The 14,576-nt window shown below is 37.9% G+C and overlaps 1 protein-coding gene across 1 annotated transcript in view; it reads left to right on the top strand.

Moving 5' to 3' along the window:
- Plppr5 (phospholipid phosphatase related 5) overlaps nucleotides 1-12,899 on the top strand; it is a 106,889-nt gene extending 93,990 nt beyond the window's left edge. The window contains exon 6 of the mRNA XM_032897415.1: nucleotides 11,613-12,899. Coding sequence (XP_032753306.1) covers nucleotides 11,613-11,645 — 33 coding nt within the window. The 3' untranslated portion in view covers nucleotides 11,646-12,899. The remainder of the gene's footprint in view (nucleotides 1-11,612) is intronic.
- Nucleotides 12,900-14,576: the final 1,677 nt, after the last annotated feature.

The following is a 14,576-nucleotide window of genomic DNA, read 5'->3' as shown; positions in this document are numbered from 1 at the left end:
ATCTCACAATTTATGGTTTCAGTTAAATGACTTAATTTAGCAAGAGTTTACTACTGGAAAGATCATCTTATAAAGTATATCTCTCATTTAAAGTACCCACAGATATCACCCATGCTGGAAGCTTGGTAACCAGGCATGGGACTCACCCAGCACTTTGCCAGATTGTCTAAGGAACAGTGTTCTGTGGTCTCATGCACAGGTGACATGAAAAGCAAATGCATGAATTTTTTTTTGCAAAGTCTACTCCATTCCTCCCTCAGTGAGAAAGTGCTTCGTAAATTGTCACCATGCAGCTAGCAGACAAGCGCCACGCACTGAGTCTCATTGCACAAAGATCAGGCAGCATGTTACCAGCAGCTGTACTTTCTTGAGGCAGGGGAGGCTGCAGGTCAGGCTGGGCTGAGTTTGTCCACATTGTTTTAAAGAGTAGGTCCAGGCATCAGTGGGTGTCATAGTCAACAAACTGTCAAGTACTTTACAAAGTGGTTCTTGCAACTTCTGTTTTCTTATAAGCTATTACTGCATTCTCTGCATTCAAAATTCCTACTACTCATGTTTATGCTACTTCCTCTTATTTAAAATAAGTTTCACTATATTAGGCTATGTGAGCTAGAATTTTCCACTATAATCCATAAATTGACAGAGAAAAGTGCTTATGACCTTCTATTAATTTAGTTTTCCATATCAAGTCCAAGTGATTTGTGTCTCCTTAATTTGGGAAATAAGGCTGAAAGACAAAGCCAGTTCCATGCTCCTTTGCTTGCTAGGATATTCGGCAATGGAGATGCCATTCTCTCTGACCTTTTTATTTCTATTCTCAATCAGAATGTTTTCTGCACTGGGTATGGCCTGTGTCCCTGACCTCATCATGGAAGGACCATGGCATGAATGCTAGGAATAAACTAGGAGCAGATTTCATCCTTCCCTTACACTCTTCACTGCCAAGGAGGGCCATGTTCCTGTGCTTCTCAGCCAGAACTAGAGAGCAGTCACGTGAAGGAAACTTCAAGAGCTTTCTACTCATGTGTTTGTGTTTGAGTGTGTGACAGAGAGAGGGTGGGGGGCAGAGAGATAGAGAGAGAAGGGGGAGGGAGAGAAAGAGAGAGAGAGGGAGAGGGTTGCATAGAATAAATATATTGCCTTTTATTATGGTTCACATTACATAAACAAACGAAGGGAACATGCAAAATTCCCCTATTCCTTTGATTGTGATGACCAGTAGTTAAAGACTGTCATTTGTCCCTTCACAGCGGTCTTCTGATGACTGAAGAGAAGCGTTGTGTCAACTTTTGATGGGCAGGCAGGACTAAGAGCTTTAGTATCATACCGTGCTGTCATTGGTTTGTTTTTTCCCCCAATGTTTGGTGGGTTTCTTCTTCAAGTTATGCAAACTGGAAAACCTCTTATGTTCAAACCACACATTTGCTAAACTAAGACCTAGAGTATAATGATTATACACAGGTAAATTTCATTTCTGTGCTAATAATTTTTCCCTTAACTGTAGGGAGTACGTCACATGAGAAATACCTTAATTTATGAGGAAAAGACATGGGTTCTTTCAAATCTGAGTAAAAATATCTGAATGTTTGTTCTTTTTTAGGAAATTAATGGTTCATCTGTGGAAAGCATCTCATCAGAGTCCAATGACCACTAAATATTGAAGAGGCTAATAATTTTATTCACCTGTTTATCACATTAAGTCATAAAGAGTCTAAGATCCTAGCTACGGATGATTATTAAATCAGTGGTGAATGTCCCCATGACAGAATCCACAATCCATACCATGTGACATGTGGACCTCTTTTTATTTTTCTCTGCCAGATTAAGTGTGGTAGTCTTGTTTGTAGCTCCTGTGTGTTCAGGTCCACCTGGTGTCATCTGACGTCCTCTCAGTACAGTGGCTCTGGCTCCTGTACATGCAGGTGTCTTTCCTTTTTATCTTAGAATTCCTATCATCTCACTCCTAGAGTGTCAGCCCCCTTCAGATATCACATCACCCTGTTCCCTAAATTCATTCTCTTTGCTTCCTCCTTCGAGGTTCATTTCTAAAAGAATTGGCAGTGTTACTGGCTTCAGGATATTGCCAGAAATGTAAAAGACACTATTAATTTCCCTTAGGAATCCAAGAACCAAGGATCTGTGTTTTCTTCTAGGAAATAATGATGCAACCAATTATAGTTCTACTCTTTTATTGCCTATGTTAGAAAGAATAAGGAAGGTCTTGACTTCATAACAGCAGATTATCAGAGTAAAAATTGCAGCAAAATGTTAGGAATTTTGACTAGATGCAGCATTAAAAAATCTAAAGTGAGAGAAATTCTTCTCCATCCAAACTTTGATTATTGATTCCTGACAGATGAAGGGGCCCAAGTTCTAGTCCCAGCACTGGTGTTAGGATCCTTATGTCAGTTTAACCCAGCTCTAGGGGATCTTATACTTCTGACGTTGGCAGGTACCTGTGCTCAAGTGCACAAACTCACACATGGATATGCACATATACACAATTAAAATAAAAACTATTTTGCTTTTTTAAAAAGTAGATTAAAGAGTAAAAGAGCAATCCAAAAACCTGACATGAGAAAAGGTACCAGGTAGAGAAGATGCTCACCAAAGCCTATCTTCTAGGACAGGGCGGCCATCAGAGCAGTGAGAGTATTATCTAGTTTTTTTTTTATATATCTTAGGATATCCTGTAAAAAAAAACCTTCTTTTTCAAGTAATATTTGAACATTTAATATGGGAGAATTAAGCAGATACAAGGTCAAATTGAAATATTCACTAGAACCTCTCAGAGATTCATTGAAAATTAACAACAATGAAAAAAGTATACAATTACAGGTTGTAACAATTGTAACAACATGGAAAGTAACAGTTACAGATGTTGTGGTAGGAGACAGTGTCAGTCTCAACCACTGACTACTTCTTAAGGCAGAATATCTTTTCTGCTTCATTTAATTTGGATTTGGCAACTGGCCTGCCAATCAAACTGACAGAGACTTCATTGGTCAGAAATTTACTGGGCCTTGAGAATTTCTGCCCACCTTGTTGGCCTATGCCTTATCCTGGTAGGAGCCTGCTTCAGCCCACACAACAGGACAGGAAAGCATGGGAAGTGGATCACAGAACCTAGCCACTAATGTATAGTATGAAAACTAGACATTGGGAACCACAGGGGTTTGGAGGCTGTCAGAGTATATACCTTGTGTAGTTACACACATTTCCATGCAGAAAAATTAGGACTCTGCTCTATCAGACATGGTTTTCTAGAGACATGCATACATACTACACACATACTGTGTGTGTTTGTGTTTATTGGTGTGTACTGTCTAAAATAAAGCAGGTGGTATTAGATTGAAAATGTGTGGTCCTATAATGGTTGTCTGCATACTGGGGATCCAAAGAATGATAAAGTAGATACAGCCAGCTGCAAATATAAATTCCACTTCAGATGATAAGACATTAATCAATCAAAGGAAAATAATTTGCTCTTGTCAACAAGAAAAGGAGTATACTAGAAGGAATAGTTTTCAGGTAGACTTCCTAATAGGATAAATGGCTAATCACCAATGTGTAACCTGTGCCAGTCGATGAGACAGGTAATGTAAGCGAACTCCCTGAGTGAATAAACCATCAGTAGAGTGAAAAGCAATGTCCAATGACCAGGGAAGCCTTTGCAGTGGCCTTTCCATTGTCTTGGTAGAAGACTATAGTATGACAGAAATCAAACAGAAATAGGAGCTGAAATGTATTCAGAATGGGGAGTGTGTGTGTATGTGTGTGTGTGTGTGTGTGTGTGAGAGAGAGAGAGAGAGAGTGAGAGAGAGAGAGAGAGAGAGTATGTGTGCATATGTGTGTATATGAAAAGAGCTAATTTTCAACTTCAAACTCAGGATTTCTTGGGTGTGTGGTGTCTTTTTTTTTTATTGCCAAGGGAAGCATGATTACACACTGCCATGCTCCCTGGTAAAAATTCCATTGAAGTTACAGGATATTATAACCATCCATCTATTAAGATTCAGTTGCTTCTCTAGAAAGCAAACCTTTGTTTCATGGAACTGCTGAATGGTATGTAATATTCTATAGGACTACATAAGTCAACTTTAGTACTGATTAGGCATTGCAGTCATTAATGAGCATAAATCAATACATACTTTAGGCACATAGTTTTGAGCATATATGGAAATTCATGAAAAGAAATAGAAATTTACATACTATTCTCATGTAGTTTATTTTGCTTTAAAACCAAATTTAAAATGGAAACAAATAAAATGTGACAGGTATGTACTTCTGGAAACAAATAAAATGTGACAGGTATGTACTTCTGGGCTGTTTTTATTTGTTTTGATTTTCATTTTTTAAAAATTTTATGCATTTTTAATTTTTTGTCTTTTTTATTAATGATGGATGATTGATAATAGATTGATTGATTGATAGACAGATGGATAAAATTAGGTAGGTGGAGAAGGAGGGAGGATCTGGAAGGAGTTGAGGGAAGGGAAAACATAATCAAAATATATTTTATGGAAAAAACCTTAAACAAACAAAAAATACTTGCAGCATCCATTAGGATCTTTTGCACTAACACTGCGGTAGACACACCAGCACCCTTTGTCACGATTTCTTATGATTGTTTTTGCTGTTTAGGCCTGTGTATTCAGGATTGACTTTTCCACACTATCTATGAATTGTATTATACAAGATAAAGAATGACAAGCAGACTTTTTTTTTTCAGTTTCCCAGGGGCCTTTTGTAAAAGCTTCTTTCTGAGAATTACTTTTGAATGGCATCGTGGGTGACGAATATAGCTTGAGCGGATATGACTCACTCGGCCGTTAGTTGAGGGAGAGTGCAGTGGTGGAGTGCTGGGTGAGTAATCTCTCCCCAGCAGCACACATTCAAACAGAGGCAGATGTTCAGAGCTGTCAACCTCTCCCCTTGGTGTGGAGCATCTCTGTGGAGAAAGTACTCTACAGAAATACTCTACAGTAGAGAAAAACGTCACTATAATTAGGGGAATAGACAGTAAACCAAGCCCACTGTCTTAAAACTAACACACCCCTCCTCACTTTCAAATTTATTGTTTTAGGTAAAGAAGGGGTCAAAAAGCAAAAGTCAGCAACTTGGATATCTTGTTTCTTACCTCATCCTTCAAAGCACTAATGTTACAAGGATGCCTACATAGAGACTGTGAGGCTAGCCTAGGCTCCATAATGAAAGCCTGTCTCACAAAATAAAAACAAACACTTTGGGATTGTATACAAGGGTTTTTATAGAGGTAGGTTTATAACAAATGACTAGGTTTGCTCACATCTGTTACCATAGATACGGTTATAAATCAATAAATAAAACAACCATATCATCAAACTTAGCAGCAAAAGCTAAGGTTCTATAAAAGATTAACAGATGTCTCAAGCTAGGCAGGGAACGTCACACATAAAATGGTATTTTAGTCTCTATAACAAAACATTGGAGTACATCCTACTGCCATCGTATAATGAAGTAACATGACCAGGGTCACAAAACTGACCATAATAAAAATGCTATTTTTCATTTTCGGGATAATATATTCTACATTTTCAATCCAGAGATCAAGTTTAAGACCATTCTCTTGTATAATAATATAAAAGGATGTGGAGAAATTATCATCTGTAGAAATTATAAGAAGAGCCTCTTCTTCCAATTTCTCCCAGTTACTAACAACACTAAAGCAAGCATCAGAGATATGTGTCCTTGTGTGGTTAAGTATTGATTTAAGTTCATAGGAATGGAAACAGTAAATGGGGAATGAATAATTTAGGTTTAATTCGTGTATCTATGTCCTCTCTGACAGTAGAAAATATTATTCTTCAGACTCTTCATCAGCTCAATAGACACAAACTAATAAGGTAGTTCATTTTAAATGTGTTATTAGAATACTTTCTAGTACATTTATTTTATATTTTTCTTGTGGAATCAAAACAATCGGACGTTGAAACAATTATTCCATATCGAAAAACCCAAATTCTAAACATTAGTACCTTGCCTTTGGACAGCTCATGGCTGTTAGTCCTGTTTTTTAAATTAAATTCAGGCATAAAAACTAATTTATATCCTGTAAAACCATCTTTATATTTATGCGTGTGTGTGTGTGTGTGTGTGTGTGTGTGTGTGTGTGTGTTTGCAGGTGCATATCTACATGTTTATGTTGAAACCAGAAGCGAACTTTGGGTTTCTTCCTTAGATGTAATCTATCTGTTTTGAGACAGGATCTCTGAACTGACAGTGAGTTAGGCTGGCTAGCCTGTGAGTCCCAGGCTCTCTGCCCGTCTCTGATTGTCCAGCACTAGGCTTACAAATGTGCACCACCATACCTGATGGTTCTAAAGTGGGTCCTGGAGATGGACCTTGGGTCGTCAATTTTGTAGAGCAATCACTTTACAGATGAAGGTATCTCCCTAGTCCCTAATATTTGCAATCTTATGGGTTCTGAAAAAAAGTAGGCTTCCATGTAACAATCAACAGTAGTAAGCTATAGAATTTTCAATCTCCCCAGAATGGTTTTGTAATGGGCCACTTCCAACATCCAGCCCTGGTAACCACTGATCTGCTGCCTGTGCTCCTTTCTACCTTTTCCAGGATGTCATAAATGGGCTGACATTTTATGTAAGCTTTGAAGTCTGGCTCTTTTTTGGGTGTCAATTTGTTTCCCTCCTTTCCTTTTTTTATTGATGAGTGGCATTCTGTTGGGTAACTATACCTTAGCTTCTTTTCCCGTCGGAAGGCTAGAGGGTATTCGGGTTGAATGTCATTGAAAAAAATTATGAATGCAGCTGACATAAATATTAATGTACAGGATTTTTATGAATAAACATTTTGTATTCATTCATAAATTACAGACACACACACACCTGGAAAAGGAAAGTGGGCCATCTGGGTTTTTACTGACTAGTGTATATTTATGGAAACAGGCAAGTTTATTGGTGTTAATCAGCAACTGGTTATAAAGAGTTTATTGTGCATCTGCTTCTTTATCTATGTCCTCTACCTCTTCTTTGTTGGGGAATGCTCTTTGCTTATGTGGTGAATCCAGAGCAGTTTTAAAGGTTAAAAGGGAATCAAACAAACAAGATTACAGTTAGTTAGCTTAAATTAAACATGAGAATTAACTTATGGTAAGTTTTAGTTACTAACAATATTAACATGATTTCTATTAGGGTTTTAATAAATGAAACTTGAATAAAATACCAAGTCAAAGGCCTGTAGTAGATTTCCCAATCATGTGAGATAACAGTAGAGTGATGAGGGAGATTGTTTGGAAAGCAGACACAGAGGGCAGTGCCGAGAGCTGTGGTGGGTGAGGACATGCAGGGGACACCAACTTGTACTTTGCAGTATCTCCTAAGAAAAGACAGGATCACTTGCCAACAGGTAAAGTAAGTGCACTGTGCTAAGAGGCTAGGGGATGTTAAGCATCAAAAATGGGGACCAGATGAGTGGAAAAAAATAGAAGCCCAAACAAGAGTGGATATAGGAATTAGCAGTCAAGAAATATCTACTTGGTCAAACTTTGCAGTCAGACAGGCAAGGGAAACTAGAAGCTTACATTCCTAAAGTGATAGGTTTCTGGGAATAAAGCCAAGACTGTGGACTAAAGGTGTGACAGATAAGAAAGCGCTGAGTCATCACCGGAAGGATACAATTGTGAAGGGCAAACCATTTGCATACCTACATTCACCACATCCACCAAGGGCCATTTTTATAGCACTTTCAAACCTGGTAAATTTCTGGGCTGCAAGCCCTGGGATTTCTGCTGCAGTGGGCCCTGGCTTAAGTCGGGAGATCAAGATGATAGACATCAAGCTTCCGGAAATATTTGGATATTAAGCCATAACTTGGAGTCAATGCAAATGTGTCAGCAGATCCTCTGATGCTGCAGTTCTCAGTAAGGGCTGCACACTAGGATCAACCAGAGAGCCTTTCAGCATTCTGGTGCCTGAGTGAGGCCTCTGACCGATTAGATCCAAGCCTCTGGATATGTGCCTGTGTTTAGTCAAACTCTAACGTGAAACCCAGGACGATCACCAGTGTCACTAAAGATCTGAGCTGGGAGCTACATCTTCCATGACTACTTAGGCTCCTAATCTCTGTATCTAACCTAGACCTGTCCTTCATTTAATTAACTTGTCAAAGGAAGCCTTCCAGAGACCCTGTCTCTCAGAAAGTAGCTTTTAGCCCCTTTTAATTGCAGCGAAAAGGAATGGAAATCAAAACACTTCCCTACAACAAAGTCGCTGTAGGAAGAGAAACTGTCCGAAGAAAGAAAAAGTCCTCTTCCAATGAAGCTCGTTTCTGAGTTTTATTTTCCTGCCTTCCCACTTTCTGTAAACAAAACAATTGTCTACTTTAAATTTTACAGCCAATTCCACAGCCCCAAGTCTGAATCTCTCTAATAGTGTCTTTATCGTTAAAAAAAAGTTCTCTTTTACCAAATGATCTTACTTCCTTCACAAATTAGGAGGAAGACTTCACATGACATATTTGTGGGGATCACAGAGCACATTCTCCTTTTAGGGTACTACTTTTCTTGCTTATCTTGTTTGGATGTTTTATTTCTTCTGGAAGAGTCTGTAACCCCAGCTGATCTTGAACTCATTAAGTAGCAACATCCACTCTTGAACTCTGTATCCTATCTTTTGGTTGGAATTATAGGCATGGGCCATCACAACAGGCATTTTCTGTTCTCTCTCCTGTCCATATTCCATGCCTCAAAGCAGACAATGAATAAAGTACAGATGCAGATAGGAGAATGAAGTATGACAATGTTTATGATTATGTCATCCAATCTAACTTCCCCTGGCAAAATGGAGGCAGCATTCTTGTAATAATGGACTCGCTGGTGGATTTAACAGTGGCTCTATGACTCTTTATTTGAAACCCTTAGTGCCAGACGTGTTTCAGAATATGATATATTTTGTATTTTAGAAATCTATGTATCCTGTGGCACAAGCACCCAACACAGGAGGGAGACCATAATCAAAAACTGTTGCTTATGGAGTAGAACACAAAGCATAAATTGTCTTGGGTCATTAAATGAATCTGTATTCTTTTTGTAAGAAACCCTGGGTTTTTGAAATTGATTTGGCTCTTATAGTTGTGTGCTTCCTGAACTGTAGACATTATGATGAAAGAACAAATGGTGAATTTTATAAACTACACACTATTTTTAATTCTTTTTGTCTTTCTTTCCTTTTCCTTTTTGATTCTCTAAAATGTTTAATTTTATTTAGCTTGTTCATTTGAATTTTATCAACCACAAAAAATAGTAGATAAACTCCAATAGATTGTTGGAATGGGGACAAGAAATATTATGCATGTATCATTTAACATTAATAAAAATCCATTCATAAGCAGATCTGTATTTTGCTGGTGAGAAAGCTAGGGGTTTTGATGGTCTAATTGCTTGGCAATCTTCCATTTTGACTGGAGCCCACATTTAAACACCTGATATTCAACCCCTCTGCCTGCTGAGTCTACTGTGCCATTCAACTTCCTCACTGAGAGGACAAATCCCTAGTCAATAAACCAGAACAAAGACATCCCATTTTATGTTAAAAACTTATGCTGAGTCTACAATTTCTCATTAATTTACAGGGTCTTTTTGCCATCTTGTAAGAAAGGAATTTTACCCACTTCTTTCTAGTAAATGACCTCACTCACTTACAAATTGTTTTGAAGAAATCCTCACAGGATAACTTATTGAGGGTCATGGAGCATGCTATCCCTTTAGGCTGCTTTTCAAACCTTATTTAATCATGGAGTGTAACCTAACAATGTAACAACTTAGAACTTTGAAGCAACAGATAAGCTCACCGAAGCCAAGAAGTTAAATTGAAATCACATGTAAAAACACGTTTCTTAGGTGTTCCAAAACCAATATATGGAAGATGATCAAGAAGAAAATTCACAGGGGAGGTCCTTTAAAGACTGCCTTGCCCGGCTCTTCGGCTGGATACTGGGGATTAGCCACTGTGAACACCTCCAGTTAAGGCAATAAACGTATGTGCGCATTAGCGCACTGGTGTTGGAGCTGCGCTGCAAACCGAGTAAATACAGAGACCCGCGTCCTTCTGTGCAGGTTCCCGGCACAACTACAGGAGGGCTGCATCTCCCGCGTCAGCTCGTCTGCTGCTGTTTTCTTAGTTCAGTTCCCCTCCTCATCGGAAATGCAGTCTTCTTTCATGAAATAGCCCCTAATAGTTTCAAAATTTATTTTCTGAATTACTTTTGCATTTTTGAGTTTTTTTTTTTTAAGGAATTTGCTATGTGGCAGATGTTGTCAAATAGCAAGCCATCACCAAATTCTGGTGTCATAAAAGTGAGGCTTGGCTTTCATGGCATTCTGATTATGCTGCATGGTTCTGTTGATAGGGCGTAATCCATACAGAGAGAGAAATACACAGTAAAATGGAGATTTTCCCCACATAGATCTTGGAGCATTAAATCTGGACTTAAAGTGGACTGGAGAGATGGCTCAGTGGTTATGGCCCGTTGCTCTCTTGTGGAGCGTCTGAGCTCGGTCTCCTGGCCACTCAAACATGTGGAATATCAGAATTGGTCTTAAATTTTCTAAATTTCACCCTCTGAAATGACTTTTAAGAGACAAAGTGACTGTTGTACCAGGGGATACCTGCACTCAAGGACAAGCCTCAGTATTTTGCCTGCTGCTGTGCTGTGGACTGGAGAGAAGACTTGCTAATGGATGGTCAGCAAGTTCTATTCCTCAACAACTTGGGCTTACTCTCTGTCCTATAGTCATGCCTGAATCTCTGTCTATGTAACTCAACAGAGATCCTCTGAGTGGGCAGTGTGACGGGAGAGCCTATTTGTGATGTCGCTGTGATAGAGTGATGTTGATCTCCACGCTCTCTCTTACCACAATCCCGTGTGCATCAGGGTTAATCATTCAGGGTCAACGTTTTACTAAGCGATCTCAGTGTCTAAGACACAGTGTATTACAGGTCTGAATCTATTTTGATATTAGCCATTCTGAAGGTTTACTTCTCTATATATTTGTGGCTTCTTAAAAGAAGAAGAAGCAAAAGGGAGGAGGCCGTAAAGAATTCTGAGGTTGGAGCCAATAAAAACAACAACAAAACCCAGCTTGTAGCGTGGAGTCTGAATTCATACCTCAAAACTGAAGTATTGAAGTAGATCTCTGTCAACGAACAAATGCTATTTCAGTCTGAGCGCTTGCCCACCTCACTCCACACCATCTGTTTCACAGGGAGCAATTAGTCTGAAACTACAGCATGCACATTGAAATTCCGTGAACAGCAAACAGAATATTAATGTGTCTGTCATGGCCATTTTTATCTACTGAAATTTTAGTGTTAACTTTGAATCAAGCAGGTATAACATTTTAATCTATTCTGATAATTAAGAATACTGAATAAAAGATATAATTAGCTAACCTTACGTAACAGAGAAGTAAGTTTAACAACACTGTGTTTTAGCAACAAACACATGGGCTGTGGTTCTATATTAAGTTAATAGTTATTTGTCAGAAATGCGAAATTCTTTATTAAATCCGTTTGCCCAGGACTCTGACTTTGGAATCCCCTTTTCTTTTACAGAACCACATCACTGCCTTTGCGGAAGTCACATGATATTGAAGTGGACGGTTTTTCCCTGCACTGGACGTCATCCCTTTTTACCATACATTCATAACAAAGTTTATTTGATTACACGGGAAATTTATAAAGTTGTCTGGGACTTTTTATAATTTTAAAACTTGATAATGCCCTCTCTGCCCCCCTCCCACTAGACTGTGAACTCCTCTGGAGCAGGACCGTGGCTTTCTCTTCTGTATCCCCACCACCCACGACAAAGCCCAGCACCAAGTGTGGGTGTTCAGTAAAAACACGACGACAAAATGAACAAGTCAATTCTTAAATAAAACGGTTGCTTTAGTTTCTCAAAAGAATCTCCGTCACTATGTGGAAAGAAACCCCAACATGGGTTTTATTTGTATAAAAGAAATCCTCTATTTTGGGCTAGTTAAGCCTTTTTAATTTTTTTTCATATATCTGTTCAGCAGTACAGCATATTTAATTTGAAGTGGATTTTGAAAGTCCTGGGGGCTTTTTATTATGCAGCATGACATTATTTCCATTTTAACAGATTTCAGTGTGTGAAATCACTTTACTTTTAGAAAGTGTGTCCTATACTAAATTGTTTGCTCACTACATTATGCTATATTTCACTTAAAACACCATTCATACTACATATTCTAAGACTGGTGCTTCTGCTTTTAAAGGGGAAAATGCCAATTTTTACTGTCACCGAGTAATGTATCATAATTAAAATTATTTATTTGGACTTTTTCTTTGACAGTTGTGGTTTAATGGTTGAGCTGCACATTTTTAATGCAGGCAATATTTAAATACATTAAGGTACATCCAGCCATGATACCTTGTTATTGAATAACCTTCCATCATTAACAGTGTCTCAAGAATGACTATGGTCCACTATTAAATATTTTTACTGGTCCAGAACTCAAATAATTTAAATGAAATAAAATTTAAATTTAAAATATTATCATGAAGATACTAGAAATATGATTAATGTATTTTTTGTATTAATGTATTGTCTAATATTTTAATTAAAACATATTTATATGTATCATTTAATAATCATGGCAATCCTGTATCAATATTGAAAAATGACTATTTACATATGATAAAAATAAAGCCAGGACTGATAACATGCCCAGTCCATACGGCTAGTGAAGGGAAGAGTTAAATCTAAATTCAAATTTACCCTGAAACTCTCATTTTTCTCAAATATGCCACAGTTGCCTCAACATTCATGACACTGAGGCCATTAAGAGGCCATTAGGGTCCTGAGAAACTACCTATGTTAAAAAAAAAAATGAAGGAATGCCAAAATGGGGACGCATGCAGAAGGTCTGCAGTATTTTAAATGCTCACTTACATGGAGGAACCCAAAAGGAATCTTTCAAAAACAGAGCTATTTAGGATTATATTTATAATTCCATTTAAAAAGTTCTAGCATCTGGATATGAAGTTCTAGCACCTGGATATGAGGCTCTTGGTAAAAGAGAAGTCCAAATGAAGATTCTCAGCTCTACATCTCAGCTACTACTCAGGAAGGAGGCTGAGGGACAGGCTGTACAGTGACCATGAAAGTTAAAGATGAAAACACTCTCTTCAGAAGAAGGAGGTTGAAGTCATGAGTCACACTGCAGTCTTTAAAGCTAACCCAAGATACTTTGACTTAAATGTGCAGAAATTGATTTTTTTTAAAAATCTTTCTAGTCTTGAGAGTTGCAAATAAACATTTAATTTACTCTCTTAATTTCAACAGAAATCCGCGAGTAATTAAAATCAAAGGCTTCTCTGTTACTTCCAAATGGACTTTGATTGCCCAATTTCAATCCTGCAGAAGTCAAAATATGTCTACTAAAAGCAATTTTTTTATTTTTTTTTAAAAATCTCATTTCTATAAATCACAGATCTCTATAGCAATTTAATTCTTTTGGAAGTATAGAGCAAACTTTGCATATCTTGACAATCTTTAAAGACATTGTTTAGAAAGCATTATCAATGGGCGCATTGCTTCTTAGGGCTGAACAAAGGTGTATGAGCTTATGTCAAGCAAAGGCAGGATGGCTGATCATGCTTGTACAGTTGCTCAAGGCTACTGGTTCTATATCCACTCAGAAGGACCTGGACATGAATGATTTTCCCCTTGGAGGCCTTAACATTACGTAAATCAGTGTTGGATCTTTGCACCTTCCTAAACCTGGTCAGTAGAAAAGAGCTATAAATTAAAGAACAAAGCAGGGTCAATGTTAAATTCCTTCTGCTATTATATTTAAGCATCATGAACCCAAGGTTGTGTCATGATAAAGTCCAGGAAAAATTAAAGATGCATGCAAATTAACCAAACCCAGCAGAGAGTACTTAACCATGAGGCTACTACTGAGAATGATCTAAAAATAAAAATACCTTTAAGAAAACGTTAAAACAATGGCTGGAGCTGAAGTTCAGTGGTACAGCACTTGCCTAGCATGCACAGGCCCTGGGTTCAATCCCTAGGACCTGTAAAAGACAGCACTAATAACAATATATAAATATGTACATACATAGTCTAGTAAAAGCAGGCAATCACACGTCTTTCTGATAGAGACTCTCATTTTTATTCTGCTTCTTTGGGGCCCAGGTCAGTGTAAATTGTTGAAGTTGAAAACTTCAGTAGTATCTGTTTGCATGGCAGAAATTCTGCACAAGTCTTCTCCGATGATGCCTAAGGTAACTTAAAAGGCTCTTTTATGTTAAAAGAGAGGTGAACCTTCTTCGAGAGAGTTTGTCTATTCCACTTCTAACTGGGCCTCTCTTTTTCTCAGGATCTATCCTAGCCAAATATCTCGGTTACATTTCCATAGTTTTCTTTGTGAAAGAACAGTGGGGGAGGAAAGAATTCTCTGCTGTGTATTGTATTTTTCAAATAAAAATTTAAAAACTAAATTAAAAAAATAAATTTCTTTTTCCTCATGGGTTGGTGTTTATTGGGGT

Source organism: Rattus rattus, chromosome 3, assembly GCF_011064425.1.
Source record: "Rattus rattus isolate New Zealand chromosome 3, Rrattus_CSIRO_v1, whole genome shotgun sequence".
In the NCBI taxonomy this organism is placed as follows: Eukaryota; Metazoa; Chordata; class Mammalia; order Rodentia; family Muridae; genus Rattus; species Rattus rattus.
The sequence above is the reverse complement of the archived record's forward strand: the minus strand, read 5'-3'. Positions and strand labels throughout refer to the sequence as shown.